This window comes from Sciurus vulgaris, assembly GCF_902686455.1.
Source record: "Sciurus vulgaris genome assembly, chromosome: X".
Taxonomy (NCBI): domain Eukaryota; kingdom Metazoa; phylum Chordata; class Mammalia; order Rodentia; family Sciuridae; genus Sciurus; species Sciurus vulgaris.
In genome coordinates, this window is record NC_136471.1 from 5,968,769 (window position 1) to 5,993,051 (window position 24,283).

The 24,283-nt window shown below is 36.6% G+C and overlaps 1 protein-coding gene across 6 annotated transcripts in view; it reads right to left on the minus strand.

The window, feature by feature from the left end:
- AFF2 (ALF transcription elongation factor 2) overlaps nt 1-24,283 on the minus strand; it is a 776,411-nt gene that overhangs the window by 166,016 nt on the left and 586,112 nt on the right. For all 6 annotated transcript variants that reach the window (XM_079124460.1, XM_079124459.1, XM_079124457.1 and 3 more), the window contains exon 4: nt 17,922-17,966. In XM_079124460.1, coding sequence (XP_078980586.1) covers nt 17,922-17,966 — 45 coding nt within the window. The remainder of the gene's footprint in view (nt 1-17,921; nt 17,967-24,283) is intronic.

Consider the following 24,283-nt stretch of genomic DNA (forward strand, 5'->3'; position numbering starts at 1 on the left):
ACATGATTCTAAAAGTCAGAAGGAAAGGAAAAGGAAATAGAACAGCCAAATCACTTATAAAAAGAACAAAGTTGGTACATTCACAATACTCTATTTTAAAAGTTAGTAGAAAGCTGTAGGGGACAAGATTTTATGGTATTGCTGAAAGTTAAGCAACATAGATCAATGGAAAAGACTAGAAAGTACAGAAACAGACCCACATAAATATAGTCAATCCAGTTTTTAAAAAAATGCTAAAGCAATTCAATAAAGAAACATAAAAGATCAGTTTTTCAAAAATTGGTGTTGAAACAGAATGAACAAAATAATCACATACTGAAATCAATCCAAAATGGTCCAAGGAACTAAATAAAATTCTTATAAAAAAACATGAGAAATTTTATGATCTTGGGTTAGATAATAAGTTCTCAGGCTTGACATCGAAACCACAATTCATAAAAGGAAAGCAAAAGATAGATTGGACTTAATCAAAATTATGAAATTATGTTCTTCAAGTACACCATCGAGAGATCAAAAAGAGAAGCCAATATCCTAGGAGAAAATATCTGCAAGTAACACCTCTGAGAAAAGATTTATATCCAGAATATAAGAAAATTTCAAGACTCAATCATAAAGAAACTGGTTTTTAAAAATTGGTAAATGATTTGAACAGATATTCCATCAATAAAATACACAAATGGAAAATAAAATCATGGAAAGATTCTTAACTTCATGACTCATTGAAGAAATGTTTTAAAACCAAAATCATGAAGCACTATACACTTACTAGAAAAACTTAAATTAAAAAAAAAATAAGACCAAGTGTTGGCAAGGATACTGAACAATTGGGTCTTTCACATATTCCTGATGTGAATGCAAAATGGTATTGCTACTCTGGGAAACAATTCTGTATATTTTAAAGAAAGTTAAGCATACAATTACCATAAGACCAATCAATACCATTCCTACGTATATACCAAAGATAAATAAGAAAATATATTCACACAAAAATCTATGCAGGATTATTAACACCATTATTACTAATAATCAACAAATCCAGGAAAAATGGGAAAGGCCTTCAATTGCAGTAATCCATGCAAGGGAATGTTACTCAGGAATAGAACAGAACAAAGTATGGACATGTGCAAGAACTTTAAGTGAATTTCAAAGTCATTATGCTGAGTGAATTAATCCATTTTGGAAAGGTTCTATGCTATATGGTCTCATTTATATATACATTCTAGAAAAGGAAGAACTATAGTGGCAGAGAATAGACTAGTAGTTTTCTAGGGCTTAGGTGTAGGTAGGAGGGTGTGAGTACTAAAGAGTAATATGATGGAATTCTTTGGGATGTTGGAATTGTTTTGTGCTTTATCATAGGTGATGATTATATGAATCAATACTTATATTAAAACTCACAGAGCTGTAAGTTTAAAAAATGGAATGTTTTAAAATGAACTGGCTGAAAATCAATACCACATGTCAAGTTTGGTCTGAGCAAAAGAGATCAGAAGATCTATCCACTTTTTATTTCTAGATGTTCTAGGTTAATGTTCAGCAAACTACCTCCCACAGGACAAATATGGTCCACTGCCTGTTCTTTAAATAAAGTTTTAATGGAACACAGTCACAATTACTTTTTTTCCACACATAGTCTATGGTTGTTTTCATGATACAGCAATAAAGTTGAATAGTTGAGACAGAAAACTACATGTCCTAAAAAGCAAAACACTATCAGGGGTTTTGTAGGAAAAAGTTTGCCACCCCTTGCTTTACTTGTTTTCTATTAGCACACTTTGGGTGCAGTGTATGTGATACTGCTTAACTTTTTTTCTTGTCTATGGTAAACATGAATGGATTCAAGTGCTTTATCATAGAGTTAATAATCCTCTTAAAATTTGTTTTACTAGATTTTGTCCATCTGGAAGAGCTGTTTTCCTGATTCTGACACATGGAATTATTAACAATCTTTCTCAGTTTCATTGTTATCACTGGGTCAGAGTCTGAGCCCTATGATATTCATTTAAAAACTACTCCTTCATTCTCACATCCTCATAGTGAAGGACAGAATGCACAATAGTAAGAGCATGGACTTTGGAGTCAGACAGCCTTGATTGAGATCTTGGCTCTGTCACTGGTTTGCTATTGAATTTGGAAAGTCATTTGAGCACAAAGTACTTCAATTTCATTGCCTGTAAAAGGGAGATGATAATAGTTCTTGCTTTCTGACATTGGTATGGTGATTGCATGAGTTAATATATGTGAAATTCTCAAAATAGTGCCAGGTACAAAAAAAAAAAAAAACTGCTAAGTAAGTGTTTAGTATTATTGTTAGTGTGTACTTTGGATTTCAGCCAATCCAAGTTCCAATCCTGTGTCAACCACTTAGTATCTGTATGATTATGTGATTTGGGGCAATTCATATAACCTCTTAGCGACTTCCAGGCTATCATTGACCCATTAGTCAGGGGTCTCTGGGTAATGAGTTAAGCACTGCTGGAGAAAATTACTTAACCTACAGATTGGAGCCTGTGAAAATGTAACGTCTTCAATATCACCTGGAGAGTTGACATTGCCACATAACTTCCTGTATTTCCTTAAGTATTCCTCCCTCTCTCTTTCAATGATGCTTTCTAATCTTCTCCAATCTCCTCAGATCTCTGAACCTTCCCCTGACTGCCTCCTACCCCTGTTGATGCACTCTGAGACTTGGTATAAAAGCAATTAATTTATCCCTTACTTAATACTAATATTTTATGCTTTTGTTTTTAATCTTTAATGCATCTGGAAATAATGTATGGCGTGAGATAAGGATACAGGATTCAATTAGTGAAAATAGAAATGTTTGAGATATTATCTTCCTACCTGCACTTGTTATGTCTTCTCATTTGTTTCTCTTTGGTGTTTCTCAGAGTGCCTTAGTGTGTTCATATAGTCATGAAACATTTCTTGTTAAATCAATTCATAAGGTGTAAATGGAGTCTTCTGTCCATTATATATTAGAATTGGTTGCATTATATATAAAAGCTATTGGTGCATATGTATTTTGCACACAGCAGCTTTGCTGAATTCTTATATTGCTCATAATGTTAATTCTCTTTTGGTCAATTCTCTTGATGTTTGCAGAAAACCTGTGTGTTTGTGTGTGCAAGTGTGTGTGTGTTTGTGTGCATGTGTGTGTGTGTGCATATGTGTGTGTGTGTGTATACATATATATTATATGTAATCAAAATATATATAACATATAATCAAAAAATAACCATTTTCCACAGACTTCCCCATTTTAATACATTTTATTCCTTTACTTTGTTTAATTGTCTTGGCTGAATTTCAGAACAATATTAAAAATAAAGAAAAACAGTGGTATAAATAATATCTAGTCTATTTCTTGGCTATAATGAGAATGCATTCAAAGTTTTCATATGAAATTTGATCCGAACTTTTTGGTTGAGAAAGATATATTTTATTGTATTGAGACTGATTCCATCTATTTTACTTAATCACAAATGGGGGTTGAGAGGGGATTTCAAGATGGTGGAATAGAAGAGGGGCACATTCCTGTCTACTCCGTGGCATGAAATCAAAAAACCAGACAGGAAGCTTTCTTTGCAAGGTGGGTGAACAAAAAGAAAAAAGGGGGTGGGACGCACTTTACTGAAATTTAATATTGGACATTCAAAGCATACTGGGGACACAGGTGGTTGGATATAATAAAATAAGGAAGAAATCCCCAGTGGCACAGTCACTGCCTAGGCTGGGCCTAAAGCACCAGCCAGACAGGTCCCTACACATAGAGGAGGGATAAGGGAATTAAATGAACCCCCATTTTTGGGAGACCCAAGGAGTGTCTGTGTAGAAAGAGATCAAGGACATTGCCTGGAAAACCTGAAAGATGCAATGCACAATATCTGCCTGCGGGGAAAGATGCTGCCATCTCTCCAGGTGGTGTGTGGAGAACAAAGGAAGGAACCAGTTTGCAGCTGCCCAGTGGCCAGCAACTGAGGAAGCTGATTCTTGGAAAGCCTGAGTTTGAACCAAAATATAAGCCCAGTAAACACACAATGCATGACATAGAATGTGTTTAAGTGACCAGGAGAAAATCAAACATGGAGTGATGTTTACACAGGGGACAACTGGTCATGGAAACCCACCTGGCTCTTCCCCTCCCTCTCCAATCCAACTGGTTGCAGGAACAGCTGGGAGAGATGCATCCGACCCTGAACTCAGAAGGGAAGGGCAGGAGCTGGAGAGATTGTCTGGAGTTTGAACCTGAGACCAGTAAATATGGGGTCTGCAGGTGACATAGGAGACTAAGAATTGCCCCCCCCACACACACACCACTACTGGAACCCAGGCGAACCCTGGAGTAAAGTCCTCCAGTGTGTACCAGCAAGTACTGGGTACTGGAGGAGCACTGATTTAACATACCCAGACCAACTGGCATTCAGTGAAGAGCCTGGAGCTGCCTAAGCCTAAACCCTGCCTCTGGGAATTCCAGCAATCCAAAGAGTGGAGCATCACACTACAAACCACTCCACCTAAAACTGCTGAGAAGAGAAGCTGAGAATCTTCTGAACTCCCACAGAAAGAATTCTTAAACTTTTCATGAAGATTTTTAAAAATTCTTTTTGTCTGTTTAATTGTGAACTTAATGGTACATGGCCATTTATCCATATTTGTATGTGTTGTTCTCTCCTCATTTCTAGCATTTTTGAAACCAGTTATTTTGTGTGGATTAGTTTCTTGTGAACTAGGATGTTTGATTAGTATATTTTAGTTTTGTTTTATATTCTTTTATTTTTAATTTTTTAAAAAAATTTATGTTATAAATATATATATATTTTCTCCTACCTATTTCCCATGATTCTCTCTTTGCTTCCACTAAGAGTTGATCTATATTTTTCTCTCTTTCTTAAATTTTTTTACTTCTTCTTCTCTCTACCTCCCTCCTAATGATCACATCCTATATCAATTTGTTCTCTGAGTACCATTTGAAAATGTAAACCCTATTGCAAACTTGCTGTTTTTATTATAGTCAGTAACTGATCATATCATTTCTGCTTATTGTGATAAATAACATTGTAGATATCATAGCAGGGAGTTGGTTTACTATTATATATTATTATATTGTTGTTATTATTTGTCTCCCCCCTAAACAGTGAAGTACTGGAAACCTTCAGGAACACTCTAAGTTCATAGAGTGAAAACTCTTTTGGCTCAGATGTGTACAGTTAGATGGGTTGACACACAAACAACATGAAAAAGAAAGGGAACAAATCTGCCCAAATAATCCAAGGTACTCCAATAACAAAATCCATTGATAACACAGTGGAAGAAATGTCAGAGAAGAAGTTTAGAAAGTACATATGTAAACTGCTCTGTGAAGTAAAGAATGGTATATGAAGTGAAATCAGAAAAAATACAGAAAGTGAAAGACTGCTTCAATAAAGAGACAGAGATTCTGAAAAAAAATCTATAAATCATCAAAATGAAGAAACAATAAACCAAATTAAAAATTCAATAGAAAGCGTCACCAACAGAATAGACCACTTGAAAGACAGAACCTCAGACAATAAAGACAAAATATACAATCTTGAAAGTTCAGTAGACCATGGAGAGAAGATGGTAAGAAACAATGAACAGAAATTCCAAGAACTGTGGGATAACATGAAAAGACCAAATTTAACATTTCTCAGGATAGATGAAGGCACAGAGATGTAAACCAAAGGAATGTACAACTTTTTCAATGAAATAATATGAGAAAATTTCCCAAACCTAAAGAATGAAATGGAAAATCAAATACAACAGACTTACAGGACCCCAAATGTACAAAATTCAACAGACCCACACCAAGGTACATTATAATGAGAATGACTAACAAACAGAATAAAGATAGAATTTTAAAGACTGCGAGACAAACAAGTCAGATTACTTATAGGGGGAAACCAATTTGAATCTCAGCTGACTTCTGAACCCAAACCCTCAATGCCAGGTGGTTCTAGAATAACGTATATCAAGCTCTGAAAGAAAATGAATGCCAACCAAGAATTTTATATACAGCAAAATAAGTTTCAGATTTGAAGATGAAATAAAAACCTTCCATGATAAACAAAAGTTAAAAGAATTCACAACTACAGAACATTCTCAGCAAAATACTCCATGAGGAGGAAATGAAAAAAATAAACAATGAAAACCAGCAAAGAGAGGAACTACACTAAAGGAATGGTCAATCAGAGGAGAAACTAAGTCAAGTTAAAAAACAAATATAAACCAAAATGACTGGGAATACAAATCATATCTCAATAATAACCCTGAATGTTAATGGTCTAAACTCATCAATCAAAAGACACAGACTGGCAGATTGGATTAAAAAACAAGACCCAACAATACGCTGTCTCCAAGAGACTCACCTCATAGGCAAAGACATCTACAGACTGAAGGAGAAAGTATGGGAAAAAATATCACTCACATGGACCTCATAAACAAGCAGGGGTTCTATCCTCATATCAGATAAAGTGGACTTCAAACCAAAGTTAATCAGAACGGATGAAAAAGGATATTTCATACCGCTAAAGGAAATTATATATCAATAAGACATAACAATCATAAATATATATGCCCCAAACAATGGAGCATCTACACACATCAAACAAACCCTTCTCAATTTCAAGAATCAAATACACAACAACACAATAATACTGAGTAGTTTTGACACAGCTTCCTTACTACTGGATATATCCTCCAAACACAGACTAAACAAGTAAAGTATAGAACTAAATAATACAATTAATAACTTAGACTCAACATATATATATATAGAATATTTCATCCATCAATAAGTGAATATACTTTCTCCTCAGCAGCACATGGATCCTATGTGCTGAATATGTGCCACTAAGTAACTCTTTTCAAATACAAAGTTAGACATACTATCCTGCATTTTATCAGATCATAACAGAATGAAACTAGAAACCAATGGTAAAAATAAAAAATAGAACACCTGGAGACTAAATAGCATGCTATTGAATGATGAATGGATAAAAGATGAAATCAAGAAGGAAATAAAACACTTAGAGGCAAATGAGAATAGTGATACAACATATCAAAATCACTGGGAATCTATGAAGGCAGTGCTAAGAGGAAAGTTCATTTTATTGAGCTTATTAATTAAAATAATAGAAATTCAACAAAAAATTACCTAACTACATCTCAAAGCCCTAGAACATGAAGTGCAAATCAACACCAAAAGCAGCAGGGGACAGGAAATAATTAAAATGAGAGCTGAAATCAATAAAATTGAAATGAAAGAAAGAATTCAAAAAATTGACCAAACAAAAAGTTGATTCTTCAAAAAGGGAATAAAATTGATAAACCCTTAGCCATGCTAACAAAGAGAGAGGACACAAATTGGTAAAATTCATGATGAAAAAGGAAATATCACAACAGACACTACTGAAATACAGAAGATAATCAGAAATTATTTTGAAAATTTGTACTTCAATAAAATATAAAATCTTAAAGACATCAACAAATTTCTAGAGATATATGCTCTACCCAAACTGCTGCGGGAAACAGACACAATATAAACATAAATTTCAAGTAATGAAATAGAAGAAGACATCAAAAGTCTACCAACCAAAAATCCAAGACCAGATGGATTCTCAGCTGAGTTCTTTAAGACCCTCAAAGAATTACCACTAATACTCCTCAAATTATTCTGTGTAATAGAAAAGGAGAGAGCCCTTCCTAACTCATTCTATGAGGCAAGTAAAACTCTGATACCAAAACCAGGCAAACACACATCAGGGAAAGAAAACTTCAGACCAATATCCCTCAAGAACATAGACACAAAAATCATTGATAAAATTTTGGCAAATAGCCTACAAAAACATATTGAAAAGATGGTGCACCATGAACAAGTGAGGTTCATCCCAGGGATGCAAGGTTGGTTCAACATACTGAAATCAATAAATGTAATACTCCACATCAATAGACTTAAAGATAAGAATCATATGATTGTATCAATAGATGCAGAAAAAAGCATTTGACAAAATACAGCACCTCTTCACATTCAAAACACTAGAAAAACTAGGAATAGTAGGAACATACTTCAACATTGCAAAGGCTATCTATGCTAAGTTCAAGGTCAACATCATTCTAAATGGAGAAAAATTGAAAGTGTTCCCTCTAATAACTGGAACAAGAAAAGGATGCCCTCTGTTACCTCTTCTATTCAACACAGTCCTGGAAACTCTAGCCAGAGCAATTAGACAGAAGAAAGAAATTAAAGTATATGAAGAATAAAAGAAGAATTTATAGTTGCTGTCAACATGACTCTATATTTATAAGAACCCAAATATTCCACCAAAAACTTAAAGAACTAATAATTGAATTCATTGAAGTAGCAGGATATAAAATTAACACCCATCAATCAAATGCATTCCTGGACATTAGTGATGAATCTACTGCAAGAGAAATTAGGAAAATTACCCCATTCACAATAGCCTCAAAAAAACATATTTGGAAATCAATATAACAAAAGAAATGAAAGACCTCTACAATGAAAACTACAGAACTCTAAAGAAAGAAATTGAAGATCTTGGAAGATGGAAAGACCTCCCATGTTCTTGGATAGGCAGAATTAATATTGTTAAAATGGCCATACTACCAAAAATGTCATACAGATTTAATGCAATTCCAATTAAAATCCCAATGACATTCTTCAAAGAGGTTAAAAAAAAGCAATCATGGAATTCATTTGGAAAAATAGGAGACCCAGAATAGCCAAAGCAATCCTTAGCAAGAAGAGTGAAGCAGGAGGCATCACCATGCCAGAGTTAAATTATACTACAGAGGTGTAATAACAAAAATGGCATAGTATTGACACCAAAACAGACATGTACACCAATGGTACAAAATAGAAGACAGAGAGAGAAACCCACGTAAATATAGTTTTCTCATACTAGACAAAGGAGCCAAAAACATACATTGGAGAAATGACATTCTCTTTAGCAAATGGTGCTGGGAAAACTGGAAATCCATATATAACAAAATGAAATTAAACCTCTTTCTCTCACCCTGCACAAAAATCAACTCAACATGTATCCTGGACTTATGCAGTAGAACAGAGACCCTGCATCTAATAGAAGAAAAGGTAGGCCCATATCTTCACCATGTTGGTTTAGGAACTGACTTCCTTAACAATACTCTTAAAGCCCAAGAAATAAAATGAAGAATCAATAAATGGGTTGGATTCAAACTAAATAGCTTCTTCACAGCAATGGAAACAATAACATGAAGAGAGAGCATACAGAATGGGAAAAAATCTTTATCACACACACCTTAGATATGATGTTAACATACAGGCTATATAAAGAACTCAAAAGACTTAACACCAAAAAAACCAATTACCCAATCAATAAATGGTCTAAGGAACTGATCAGACACTTCACAGAAGAAATAAATATAATTGATCAACAAATATGTGAAAAAAATGTTCAACATCTAGCAATTAGAGAAATGCAAATCAAAACTACTCGAAGATTTCATCTCACTCCAGTCAGAATGGCAATTATCAAAAATACAAGCAACAATAAATGTTGGCAAGGACATTTGGAAAAGGTTCACTCATACATTGCTGTTGGGACTGCAAATTGGTGTAACCACCCTGGAAAGCAGTATGGAGATTCCTTAGAAAACTTGGAATGGAACCACCATTTGACCTAACTAGCTCACTCCTCAGTTTATACACAAAGGTCTTAAAAAACCACATACTACAGTGAGGTAGCCACATTAATATTTATAGCAGCTCAATTCACAATAGCTAAATGATGGGACCAACCTAAGTACCCTTCACAGATGAATGGATAAAGAAAATGTGGTACATATACACAATGGAATATTACTTAGCCTTAAAGAAGAATGAAATCATGGCATTTGCCAGTAAATGGATGCAGCTAGAGAGTATTATGCTAAGGGAAATAAGTCAATTCCAAAGAACCAAAGGCTCAATGTTTTCTCTGATATGTGGATGCTAATTCACAATAAGGGGGCAAGACTAGGGAAGAATAAAGGTACTTTGGATTAGGCAGAGGGGAGTTTAGAGAGGGGAATATTTATGGTGGTAAGAAGGATAGTAGAATGAATTAGATTTATTACCCTATGTGCATATATGATTACCCAAATCATGTAACTCTCCACCATGTACAACCAGATGAATGAGAAGTTATACTACATGTATATATGATGTGTCAAAATGCACATACTTCCATGTATAACTAACTAGAACACATGATAATAAAAAAGGATGGGTGTTGAATTTCTTCAAGTGTCTTTAGAATCTATGAAGTTGGTCATGTGCTATTTTCCTGTATTTTATTTATAAAGGGCATTATGATAATGGATTTCTTAATACTTCACAAACTTTATTTTCCTGTAATAAAACCTACTTGTTCATGGTGCATATCCTTTAAAGGGCTGTCTGACTCTATATGTCACTATTTCATTAAAGAACTTTGCAGAAATATTCATTAGTGACATTTTTCTGTAACTTTTAAGTTATTTGTTATTTTGTCAGATTTTGATATCAGTATTATAAACTACATTGGCTTTTCTAAAAAAAATACTTGGCAATTTTTCTTCTTATTCTAGAATAGTTGTACTATTCTTTAATATTTCATTAAGTTTCTCCAAGTAATTTGATATGCGATTTATTCTTTTCTTAAGAGACAGGGTTTCTTTATTTCACAAATGGTGATAATTCTGTTTATGTACTCTCTCTCTCTTCTGGAGTCAGTTTCAGTCAATTATATTTAAACAGAAATATTATAAATTTCATCTACATGCTTGCATTTATAGAGTTAATCAAATTGCTACTCATGATTCTCACTTGTCTCTGTATCTGGAATTACTTTTTTTGTTGTGTCTTCTTTCATATATTTATGCTTTTCCCCTTCTTTTTCAATGAAATTTGGTAAACAAAACTATTTTATTATTTTATTTAGGAGCACACATCTTGAATTTATTAATTATAATGATGTTCTCTTAATTTGATATATTTACTTTTAAATAATCATCCTTAAGGACTTGTATCATTGATTGTGCTCTTGTGTTTTAGATAAAATTGGTTTATATTTTAACAAATTCATGTTACTATGTTGGTCATAGCTTTTGTTTCATAGCAACATTTTATTTTGGTACTATTTTCACATGGTGTGTGTGTGTGTGTGTGTGTGTGTGTGTGTGTGTGATAGATCTTGAGGCGATTCCTTTTTTCTTTTTACTATTTTGTGTTAGTGACTATAGTTCCTCCAGGTTCAATTAGGACTGTGACTAAATTCCAGTGAGGCAGGAATTCTCTTCACGGGGTGTGTGATCAAGTGAGTGCCTTTGGCTTTTACTTCACTTATCAAATATCATTTCCTCTGCAGGCTACTTGCAAAACAGCATCTCACTCTTGCACAGTGTTTTCCACAAATCTGGATTGTTTATACAATTTCTAATTCCATTCAGTCTTCTTCACTTCTCAAGATATATCTCAAACTTGGTTCATGTAAGCTCCCATCTCCAACTTTCACATGCATTCCTTTGATCCAATTTTTCTTTTGCTTTTTATCTGAAAACCAATGTTTCCATGGCCCAGATCCATGATCATAGGAACCACTTCTTGGCTTATTCCCCTGTTTGACCTTCACAGAATAAATTGTGACTTAGGTTTGTGGATAGATATGTGCTGTTAGATATATTAAGGAGTTTGAATTATTTTTTCTCATTCTCCTTAATGTTCTTAGTGATATACAAGAAAAGGAGCAGTTACCCTTTCATTCTTTTATTTCAAAACTGTAAGATGCCTACTGAATTCATTCTGCTTTCTCAATGTATTTTCCAGATACTGTTTGTACATATACAGAGATGCAAATGGAAAATGGTTCACCTACTTGTCTTACCTCTTTTTCTCTGAGCACAATCTCACTAGCACAACTCAGACAAAAAGGTTTGTTTTCAAACAACATTTGGAAGTTATTACTTGTTTCAGATATACCTAAAATGCTTTCTGGCCATCCAATACATTGTTTCATTACCCTCTCTGTACACCCAAGATACAGAAAACAGGTGCAAATTCTACACATGGCTTAAATTCTCACCTGCTTTCACTCAATTCAATAGAAAACAATAAATTATCATATTCACAAAAAGAAACAGGTTGACACAAAACAGACTTATTTTTATAACACACCTAAGATATATAGGGACTCATATATCTACTCAGCTATTTTAAAGGGGCTACACTTGCTCACACACTGGGCAATTGAATGCTGACTTGCTAAGTTACTGGGATTTGACATCATCTCTTCCCTTGACATCTCCCCATGTTTGACAGGCTCCCATGATTCACTGGGCCAGTCACCTCGTTACTCACATTACTCACTTTCCCAGTGACGTCTGTAAAATCATTTAAAATTCACCTTATGTCCTAGCTGCAAACCCCCAGTTTCCACATGAAAATATTTAAACTGCTTGACAGGTTCTAAGTGCATTTGGAAACACATTGGATAGCTTACTTACATTGTTCACGTAATAGTTGTTATAATTAAATTTAGCATCTTTCTTCTGAGTTGTTTAGTGCTTGAGAAAAGAGGAAATGATTACTGGGAGGCAAATAATGGGAAATATCTCTTATGGGCTAATTTGGTTTCATGAATAGCTCACCTCACATATGCATGCTCTGTATTAAGTCCATTAGTGTTTTGAATTAGCTTCAGAAAAGGTAATACTCCACATAATTTACCCAGTCAAGGGCATTTTCACCTGCTGACAAATTTACATATTTCCCAGTATCATTAGATAAGAGGTAGTCATCAGATTAGCAGAGGGTACAGTCATTAGTTAGTTAATTTATTTGACTCCCTCGATGTTAACATTAATTATGGTCTAAATTATATTTAGCAATTGTCTTTCTTGGATGGAGCACTATATTACTATTTCAAGAAACTATAAATTTAAAAGTCCATATCAGGATAAGATACATGCTTCTACAAATATTCCAGAAGAATTAGTATTTAAGGCAGTTATATAGAAAATCATTTGCATGATTCCAATTTGAACATTATTTATACATTAATTTGACAGGATATAAAATCAATTGCCTAATTATTGGTTAAATTTATAAAAGAAGTTCTACTGAAATGTGCTTGATTATGCCGCATAGTTATGATAATATAATCAAATTTCCTTTCAGACATAATCGTCTGACCAATTTTGTTTCCTGATCCATCTTTTCTCACTTGTAAGATGGGCTTTTTTCATTTCTTTCCCTGTTAAAAGTAAAAGTAAAAAAGGAAGTACCATACATGGCTGTCCTATAATTATTTGGTAAGTTCTTTCCATGATAAAATTGTAAACTAAAACACAACCTAATAAGCAGAATTGCCATCATTTAGAATGCTGTAAACACAGATCATACTGTAATCAAAAGAGGTGCCCATGTAGGTGTTTACCAACCTGATCCATATGGCAGGAAGAAGTTGTAAGAAGATATAGTTTATCAAATCAAGTTCTTAAATCCTAGCTAGCAAATTCAGCATTTCTCATAAACAGTGAATTACCCTTACAGATGTTTGCCTATGAAATTATCAACTACAGAAGGTGCTTTGCTAAGAAACACAATCTGTTCATCATCAAGTCTAAGAGAAGTGTGCTATCTGCATTTTTGACTCTAGAATGGAGTTAATTGATAGTTTGTTGACATTGTCAGTAAATTCTTTCTAGGAACAAATAAATCATAGTATTGCAGAACAAATAATCATTGAGTATCCATCCTTAGCTAGTAGCATTTAGAGCATGCTACTCTTTTTGGCTTAACTCTTCCAGAAATGATGATTCTAGGACCCATAAAACCTTGTGCACCTCAAAAGAGAAGTTGCTGATGGTGCCTATATTAGTACATAAGAGTAGCCTAGGAATCCCTCATATAATACATTAATTGTAACTGCAAAAAACCATCACTGGGGTCAGAGCTATTATTATTTTTCACTTCTGTTTGCACTTGAGAGTAGCCTGAATTTAAAGAGTAAATAGCATGCTGACAGAAGCAAGGATGCAAACTGGGTTGCACTACACAGATTGCTACCTTTAAGCTTCTGATTTGTAAAGTTTATAATGAGCAATCATTTGCTTGACTACAAAGACACCTGAATTTTTGCAGCTTGTTTTATGGGAAACAGACAGTTTGGAGGAAAGGTGTGGTAGGCTTGTAAATTCTGGTTTCTTTGAAAAACTACTCAAAATTATTTTGGCATAATTGAATTTGTACAAATTGCTGTACAACAGCAGCTGAAAGAAATTATTTGTTGTCATTCTAATGTTAATTATAATATGGACTAGACTCTGTTAAGCAAGGATGTATTCTGGTAAGCCAAAGGACCAGGAGGAATGGATAGCATGATGATTCGCCGAGACAGCATGACACTTGGGACCTGAGACAAGTTGTTTCACCTCTCTGGATTTCAATCTTTCTGTCTGCGAAGTATGACTAACAATGCAGTCTTTGAGAATTCTTGCAAAGATTCCAAGACGTATATGCTTAAGGACATTGTACCTGTCATATAGTAGATAGCCCATTAATAAGATGTCTTTTATTAGTCATAGAAAATTTGCTATGATATATTTATAATAAATAACAAATTTTTCTTTATTATTATGTATGAGATTTGGAAATGTTAAATAATGTAAAGAAGGAAGAATTAATTTCCATGATCTGCTCAAATTATGCTGGTCAGCTACTGTTCTTTAAATTGCTAGAAAAGCCAACTTCTGTCTGAAGCAATTTCTTTAAAATGAAGATTCTCAATATAGGCTTGTAGAAGGGTGGTTGATAGTTGGCTATAGTGCAAAGAGCACTAGATTTTGAAAACAAAGGCCATACCCTGTTCTACTTTTGCCACAGTTGACTCTAACTTAAGTTGCAGGTCATTTAAACTCTCCGAACCTTGATTTCCTAATGAGGGACAACCTTATTTCCTACAATTTAAACAATGTAATGAAGTCAAAGTGCTTTTAATAATAGTCACCTCCCATAGGAAAGTAAAGTTGCTCTATCAGAGCAAGTTAGCATGAGCACAAGAAGAAAAATGCTGGAAGATTAGACAAAGTAGAATCCAGCATATTATAAGAACCAGAAGCACACTGGTTTGAAGGGGAACTAAACCCATTGTTAGAGACATGGTGAGAGGGCTTTCAAAGGAAGCCAACTGGTTTAAATTTGAACAGCATTCTGAGAAAGTGGGCCAAAATAAAATGCATGAGGCTAAAGTATTTCCATTGCCTTGGGGACTGAGGGGCTGGGAATGGGGGAAGCCTGGTTGTGTTGCACTTGGTTAATGAAAGAAGTCTGTCCCAATGTGTGATGGAGTGGGTTTGCATGTGTTTTGCTTGCCAGACGTTGAAGGGAAAAAAAGGGGATCAGGGAGGTGGGAAAGTTGGGAGAGCAAACAGACTAGGATTTCCATGTATTATTTCCATGCAAATAATGTGTATAGTTTAAAGACTCTGTCACTGGAGGTGGGTAGTGAGATGGACAGGGGAGTCATTACTCCCTGTTTTTTAGTTTGAAGAAACTGAAAAGTCACACAGCTAGGAAGTAAGGGAATCTCAAAACTAACTGGAAGCCACCTCTTCCTCCTCTTGTGGCTAATGGCCCTTCCTCCACATAGCTCCACTTCAGTGCAGAGAAATGACCTTGCTCTTGACTCTGCTTAGTTCGAAAAGCACTGAGGGGGCAGGGAGAGGTAAAGTGAGTGAGAAAAAAGTATTTTCCTCTGAGAGGGAGGCAGATGGGGAATGAGATGACAAACAGACATACTGTAGAATCATCCACAGGCCTCCAAGGCCCTTGAACCAACAGAAAAGTGAACATTTGATTTTACAAAAAAAGTTCAGCAAGCACACTTTGTTGTGACACACCATGTGCTCTATAAAATTTTAAGAATGAATCATAAAAATTGGAACATAAACCTCAGAAAGCTTATTTTTATTCTAAGTAAGGGGAATGAAGCATTCCAGTATTCAATAAAGGAAAGCCCATTCATTAACGGTGTTGTTGGGGGAAAAAAAAAAGAATTCTATACAATCTATAGCCCTTTCAAAAAAAAAAAAGACGTTTCCTTGGATTCTTTTTCAAGAACAACAGAAGGACTTTTGTTACTTTCTCAAAGGGTGCTATCTTTTATGAGCTTATTAAGGCAACCTGCTTTTCTTCCCATATTTGAGTGAAATTCTGTTGTTTCTCTAAGTGGCTCCTTCAGAGACTAGAGTTGCCAGCCTCTGACAGGTGTTTGCCCCACTCTCCTCACTTAGACACTGTGTGAACCACCTCATTTAGGCACTGGGGTTGGGCTGCTCTTAAGTAGAGAATTCTGTGACAAGTTAGTTGGTGATTTTGAGATGGCCCCACATTTCTTTGGGAGTTAAGAAAAAGACCTGACTGACTTCATTTATCCATGTGACCCAGGGGAGAAAGAGGAAAACAGGTCACTGTCTAGATTAGAGAAAGATGTCTTTTTCAATGTTGCCTTCCTAAGGAAGGTGACTGACAAGTGAGCAAGGCTTGAACCTATTTTCCCTGTGTCCACTGAATGGGAAGGAGCAAGTACTCAGGGTGCATCATGCTTATGAATTTCATAACATCTGCCTTGCCTCCACTCAAGGCCAAGCACCTTGGAGACAGATGACTGAGTGATTGCTGGGCTCTTATCTTACAAAAGTGACCAGCAGAGTCCCAATCTAAAAAAGTCTCATCTCTGATCAGAGTTGTATGAGTCGTATCTTTAAGAACCAATAGCAATGTCCTTGGGCTGAAAAAGATGCAGGGACAGCCACCAGAAGTGAAATCAGGTGGCAGGCCAACTTGGTAAATAGCTTTCTGTTCTTTACTGCTCCTTTGGCTGCGTTTTCATAGAGCTTGCTTCAAGCACTGGATTGCTGAGAAAGCACTTACCCAGGGAATGGGATCAGGAGGGAGCTGGGCTAACCTTGGTAACTGAGGCACAGGGAAGGTGCCTCCCACCCCACCCCACCCCACAACTCTTGGGTGGAAAGCAGTCATAGTTTTTACATGGCTACACTGGTCATCACTTATAATAATAATGGGCATTTATATACCAATTGGCAGCTTCTAAGGGAATTATGACAAGTATTATTATCCTCATCTACTGAAAGAAGGGGGATTCAGAAAGATAAGTTATCTGTCCAAAGACACAGAAGTTTCAAATGATAAAGCAGGGACAGAAACTCATTCCCATGACTCCTGTTCCTGAGAGACTATATTGTCCTATGATCCCAACAGCCAGAAATACTAGGTAGACACATTTTTATGAATCGACTTTGGTTTTTGTAGGTTTGTTAACTTCAGGAAAGGTTTTGGCTACCTTTTAAAAAAATCTGTTCCTCTTTGAAGCCATTCCCAAACATAAATTCATTCCCATAAGTGACATTTCTCCCAATAAGCCATCATTTGCAAGTCTCTTCTCCTCACTTCCCTGCCCACCTCTCAAATCTGAGTCCCTCATTAGAGGCTATGATCTCCATAACCATGCTGAATCAACAGTATACCAAAAGGCAACAGTAAGGTCACAGAGAGCAGAATGGCAATGACTTAGGGTATGGTGCTTTGAGAGGGAAGGTTTCCTAAAGAAGGTGGTATGCCTCCACCCAGGACTCAAAAGGAAGCCAAAGAATGATGCAGGAAGGGCAGCAGCTTAGTGATATTAAAGGATGGGGAGAGGACATGTAAGAAATGAGGCAGATGGTATAAGTGGAAGGGTCCCAAAGTAGAATGTAAGAACTCCTCCTCATAATGTGCCTTGGAACAGAGTAATTATTTTAAACAGTTTAAGGAGATGGATCACCTCATTATGGAAAGGCACAGAAATAAGGTTTAAACTCACCCGTAAGATTTCCTCAACACAGCTTGGATCACTGGGAAGGCTTACCTAAAACAAAAGGAAAAAAATTAATCATGATCTAGTTATTATCAGAAAAGCTTACTGTATACTAGTTTACTCCATAGGAGAAATTATAAGAAAGACAATATAGCTATCAAGAGGTTTTCTTTCCTATTAAATACAAAGCAGTGTATATCTGCAAATGGAGAGTTTAATTTTATGAAGCAGTTAAGATCACAGAGCAAGGTGCAAAAATAAAGTGACTCCTTGTTCTGTCACTGATTTTTGGTGGTACACTGAGCCATCCTTACTCCTGTCAGGCTTCTCTGCTCATCTGTTCAAAGAATTATCTTGACCTTGTGATCTGTATGGCATCTTTGATCCACTGGCAGTTTGGTATATTTATTCATTATAAAGATAAAACCCGTATAAAACACTTCTATGATTAAATCCAGTCCTCCTTGAAGTAGGGAATCCAACCAAATTCCCAAACAAAAGACTAAACTGTTATATATACTGCATACTTTCCTTGGCACTTCAAGAGTCTCTCAGACGAACATCAAGTGAAACCCATGAGCTGTCTTTACTAATCATCCAAAATTCAAGCCACTACTGGAAATGTATTGAGAACTTACTTCATGTCAAGCATGTGTTCCTTTTCTCCAGGGGCCCCATAATTAAGAAAGCAATAATTCAAATACTAAAATAAGGCACCAGGTGAGAAGAAGTGCACGATGAAGGACTTGGGAGTAGGATGATCACCTGGAGAAGCGTCTGTTAATCATCACATTGTGCATTGTCTGTTCAGGTTCCTGACCATCACCTCCACATCTTTACCCTCTCTAAGATTGTAATCTGATCACTTCGATTCCCAGGTTCTAGTAAGGAGAACTGAGTCTTTATCACTCACTGCCTTGGGAGTTGAATGACCTGTCCTATAAAGATAGCACTGCCATAGTGCCTATATGCCTCAGGCCCTTGCAAGGACTAGTCATTATTCTCAGATCACAGTACAAGTTCACCTTTATTTGAAGAAATGGCACCATGTTTTCTCAATCTTAAAAAAAATGCACATTAAATACACAGCAAATCTTCAACTAGTATTAAAGTTACTACTGTACATATACTAATTTTACCCTGAATTTTTTGAATATCTTCTACATGTAAGAGTTCCTGCCCAAAGGAGCATAAAATGCCAAATAAGAGAGGCAGGCTGAGACAGAACCACTGATAACAAGAGAATATCCATTCTGGTTTACCCAGTATAATTCCATTTTACTCTTGTTTTCCTGGTGTAATTATTGATAGTATTCCTTCTTATTCTCAAAAATGTCCCAGTTTGGATGACAAGTTAGTCACCACACCATTAACGATAATATTGTAGTACTGGGTAAGAGACACAACACAAGAAAACATTCAAAAATTTGGCTGGGCACACATTGCAAAGAACCTTAAACTATAGGTTTCAGATAGGGAACCATGGGTAACTTGGCTCAGCATAGTCCATTCAATTCATTCACTCATTGAACAAGTATTTTTTGAAGGCCAAGGACTGTGATCCAGGCTGGTGCGAGATAGAGAAACAATGGGAAACAAAAAGAAATATAGTTTTTCCCTCATGGAGTTTATAGGCTCCATGGGAAGGTAGATCTGAAGAAACACAAAAGTTAACACACCACTGTAATTGCTGTAAGTGCTACAAAAGAGATCATCTCCCAGACACTGATTCTGCAAAGCAAAAACTTCTATGTCTAAATAAGTAATGTCATGGCACAATTTACACTCCACTCCTAAATACTCATGAAGCAAATCAAAGGCTATGAGATGCCTGCCTGTCTAATTGTTTTAATACAGCACATTCCCAACTTTCTTGACTCTTGACTTCATGAGATTTTTGTTTTTCAGTGAGCAACTCCTGCTAGTCCACAGAATACGTGTTTGCAGAACAAATACTGATCTAACTTATTGAAGGGTTATAGAACTCAATTGGTAATTCATAACAGCAAACAAAATCTCATTCCTTTGCTCAGTGTTTTAGCAACTGTATTTTCCGAGACAATCCTTTAACTTCTAATAAATACCTTCCCCAAATGCAAAGGTCAAGACGATTGTAACAAAGGCTTAAATTTTCAATATCATTGTTGTTATCAGTGCAGGTGCCTAGGCTAAACATGTATGGTCCAGTCTCATGAATAGGTCTTTGTTTGCCTTTTCCAGGTGAACACATCAATGTTAATTTTGAATTTAAAAAGGAAGAAATCTCAGCAATGTGTACATACAGTAAGAGTACTCACCTATGCGTTAAAAGTTGGGTGGGAATCTTGGCCCTACTACTTGGGAATAGGATTTAATAACTAACCTTCTGAGTTCCAGTTTTCCCAAATGTAAAATAAAATAAAATAATAATAATGTCTATCCCTTTCAAATCTTGCAGAGATTCTGGCGAGCATCAAATGAAATAAGTGATATATATATATGCTCTGTAACCTAAAAAGCCACACACACTGTGTCGGGTTATTACCTCTTGTCTTATTATACTCCTCACTTCTATTATTAAAAGTGCAGTCTTTTTGTCTTTTCAAGCTAAAAGCTGACTTACTCTTGCCAACTGCAAATATCTCTTTACCTAGAATTACAAATGCCCATTTCTTTATGGGAGCAAATGCTGTCAAAAGAGAAGGAGTCGTGGACTCGGGCTTTGCAGAAAATGTAATAATGATGACCGAAGTCAGCAGCACCAGGATTGAGAAGAGCTCAACAAATAAGAGCAGGCAAATCAATATGTATCCACACCCATTGCTCAGATATTTGTCTTTTTAGAAAATACTGGAACCCAATATTCTCATGAAGTCTCTAGTTCTGTGCATTCATCTAGCCCAGCCCCACAGCTGGTTTCTCTGCAAGATAACTCCGTTGGAGCTGCAAGTGCTTCTTAATTAACCAGCAAACATTTCCTACAAGCCCAGAACAGTGCTGGGCATGGGGGTTTGATGATCCAAATAACTGAAACTTGGCCTCTTTCTCTAAGAGTTAAATGTCTAGATAGGACAGGAAAACAAACAATTAGAGACCCACTGGGACATACATTGTAAGGTAGTTGTGACAAGGGTAATAGGATCCTATTCATTTGCAGTCCGCCTATTCATCAGTTCTCCCATTTACTTCTTTAGACAACAAATCCTGATTGAACTCACACTGTGCTCAGGATGGTGCCAAGGGGGAGGATTTAAAGACACTGAAGACAACGTCACTTCTGCCTTCAAGACTCCACGCAACATGTACAGGGGAGACAGACAATACCAAACAGGAGGTCTCATTTAGGTGCCAGGGAAAGGGTACCTACCGGGTTCACCGACAGAGCCATGTCGGACAGAAGCTCCCAGCCGCCGAGGTCCCCACTGTAGTCCTCACTCCATATGGGAGCGAGAGGCCAAGTATTTGACATGGCTGAGAAGTGATGGGGCCACCTGGGGCCACTTCAGTCTCTGAGCCCCCTGCGGCGCCGCGCCGGGGTCACTCTGCACACTGGAAGAAAGCTGCACTAAGGCTGGGGCTGGATTTTGTCCCTCTGCACTCTTTCTTTCCCTCTCAGGCACACACACGCACACCTCTCCCAGTAATTCTGAAGGAGTCACTCGCACAGGTGTGAAAGAAAGAGACTGAGGAAGAGAACTAGTGGTGACACTGGGATTAGAACTGCTGCCCGTCGAGTTGCCAAGCTGCTGCTTAATTCTGGAGCCACCTTCTCCTCTCTTTAAATCCACTCTTGAGTATTCAGATAGTCCACAAAGCACAAGTTAGCCACTCAGAGCCGCAGCGTCCTTTCACATTCCCCCTCTCCGCCCCCTCCTCCTAGAGCAGAAAGCAAGCTGCACAACGATAACGCACAGGGAAGGCTGTGCTCTCACTCCTGGCCCCAGACGACCCTCTTGTGCTGGGCAGGGATGTGGTCTTCTGAGGGCCAGGGAAGGGAGGCGCATGTCTCAGGCAGGTGGAGAGTTGACTGAGAGCGCTCACAAGTGCCTACCCTCTCTGCATCTGACAGTGCAGGCTGCCACCCCATGTAGCCACAGAGACCATGCACGGATCATCTGCCTGGTGATAAATACATATCTTATAAAATAATCAGGGTACCTTTAAATCATCAAATATTCAATTAACTGTAGCAACAATAAATGAATTGCATAGGATGCTTTAATCATTCTGGAATTAATCAGTTTGGAGCATACTTCTTGGCGATTAGGGTAATACAAGATATCAAAAATACCCTGATTGTGGCATTGAGAGACATAGAAGCAGCTAGCACTAACAGAAAACACAGAGATTAATGTTAAACATTAAAAGAATAATGATCATCACATGGTTAACCCAGAGGAACTCCACACATACTTTTGAGAACATTATTACTAAGGGATTGCAAGGGAAGAGAGGTCATTTTTTCTTCTAAAACATCCTATGGTTGTCCCACAATACCTGGCAAATAAAGTCCACTATTCCACCTTGACAAAGACTTCTCAAAGTACAATTAAAAAAATGCAAATTTAATCGCAAATTAAATAATTGGGTCCATTTAAACAATATCCACTACTGACACTGATAGCAGCTTCCAAATGAATTATGCTTGTATTTTCATTAACAAGTCACCACATTTATCCCATAATTGATTTATGGGAAACAGAGCTCCCTGACATGGTAATACTAATAAAATGAAAACTCAGGTTATAATATTGTACTACCAAATGAGTTTTCAGTCTTTTTTAAATTTTTAACTCCCATAATCAGTCATTTGTAAAAACAGGGACAGCAGCCTCTGAAGTTGTTATTTTCATGCATTTTGAAATCCCTTTAAGTCTCCATCCAGGGAGTCCCAAGTTTCCAAAATGAATTTGGAACACTACAACCTCAGTTCACATGAGGCTCTGTCCATCCCTTGCTTCATGGCTCACCTTAACCTGTCCCTACTCTACTTTGTATTCATGAGCCTATGATTAAATGGGAACAGTTAATATTACATAAGCTGTAGACAGAAGTCCTCAGGTAATATAACTTTAATCAAATCAAAACAAAAAAGATTTCAAAACAGTTACATGGTGCCACCAAACCAGCTCATCTTTCTACTTCATTTTAGTACAGCAAAAGGATTGGGTGTCCAAATAGTTGGTATTTACTTTAAAATATTACTTCTGACCAATTTTAAAAACATGGTCATGAGCAACATACCCCATGCAAAACAAGCTAATATGTACCATTCCCTCTAAGAAAGGGAAGAACAAAAAGTAAAGCATTAAGCTGAAAAGAATTCAACATATGCCATTTTTAAGTACAATACAGAAAATGATCTTTTGTCTAGAATGGTACATGGAAATGCAACTAAAAAGGAAGAGGTAACAATGGGTTTCATTTATTTAAACAACTAAATGTGGCAATTTACTATATTTTCCGGAGGCTTCAAAGGGTAATCATTCTTGAAGCTCAAAACAGATTCAGATTAAAATACCAACACTGAAACTTAACTTGCTTTGTGATCTTGGACAAGCCACTTGAGCTGCTTAGTGCCTGTTTCCCTATCTACATAAAAGCAATACAAAAATCCATTGATAGGATTTTTGTGAGACTGAAATGAACTGAGGTACCTCAGAGTACCTTAGTCCAGTAGCAGGTGTATAAGAAGTTTTCATCAACACCTTCTGTTCTAAGTCCCCTCAAAGTTCCTCAGATGTTGGTCCATGACATCTTATGAATATCGCTAATTATTAAGTCCTCTTCAAAGACCCAGTGTGTAAAGCGTCTCAGGCTGCTGCTCCATCTGCTGGCTCTCACTGTAGGTGACAAAGGAGGAAGGAGATGGGACTTCCTCAGTATGTCAACAGACAGTGGGGAACAGGGGCTGGTGGAGTGGGGGAGGGCTGGGGCAGGGACGGTGCTTCATTATAAGGACATCTCTTCACTGATTACATTAGGTATGGGAAATGGCGGAATGCATATGCAGAAAGGCCCATCATCAGCTGAGTACCTAATGGCAGATGGAATTTCAAGTGAAGAGTACTTAATTCAGTGGGTTCTGAATAGCCATTAGCTCACTGTTCATTTATTTGGTCTAATAACTAGTTTCTATAGAAGAGTGAGTTTTAATCTGGAGGGGCGGTGTGTGTGAGTGTGTGTGTGTGTATGTGTGTGTGTGTGTGTGTGTTTGTGAGAGACAGAGAGAGAGTTACACACTTAAAGAAGCACAAGGTACACATGTAGAAAAGCAACTATAAGAAACCAAGAATCCCTTTGGAATGCCTGGTTGCCTGACCTGCATTTCCCAAGGATGCCCTACTTCTGGGCATCACTTTGGCTGAGTCAGTATTGGTGCTACTGCT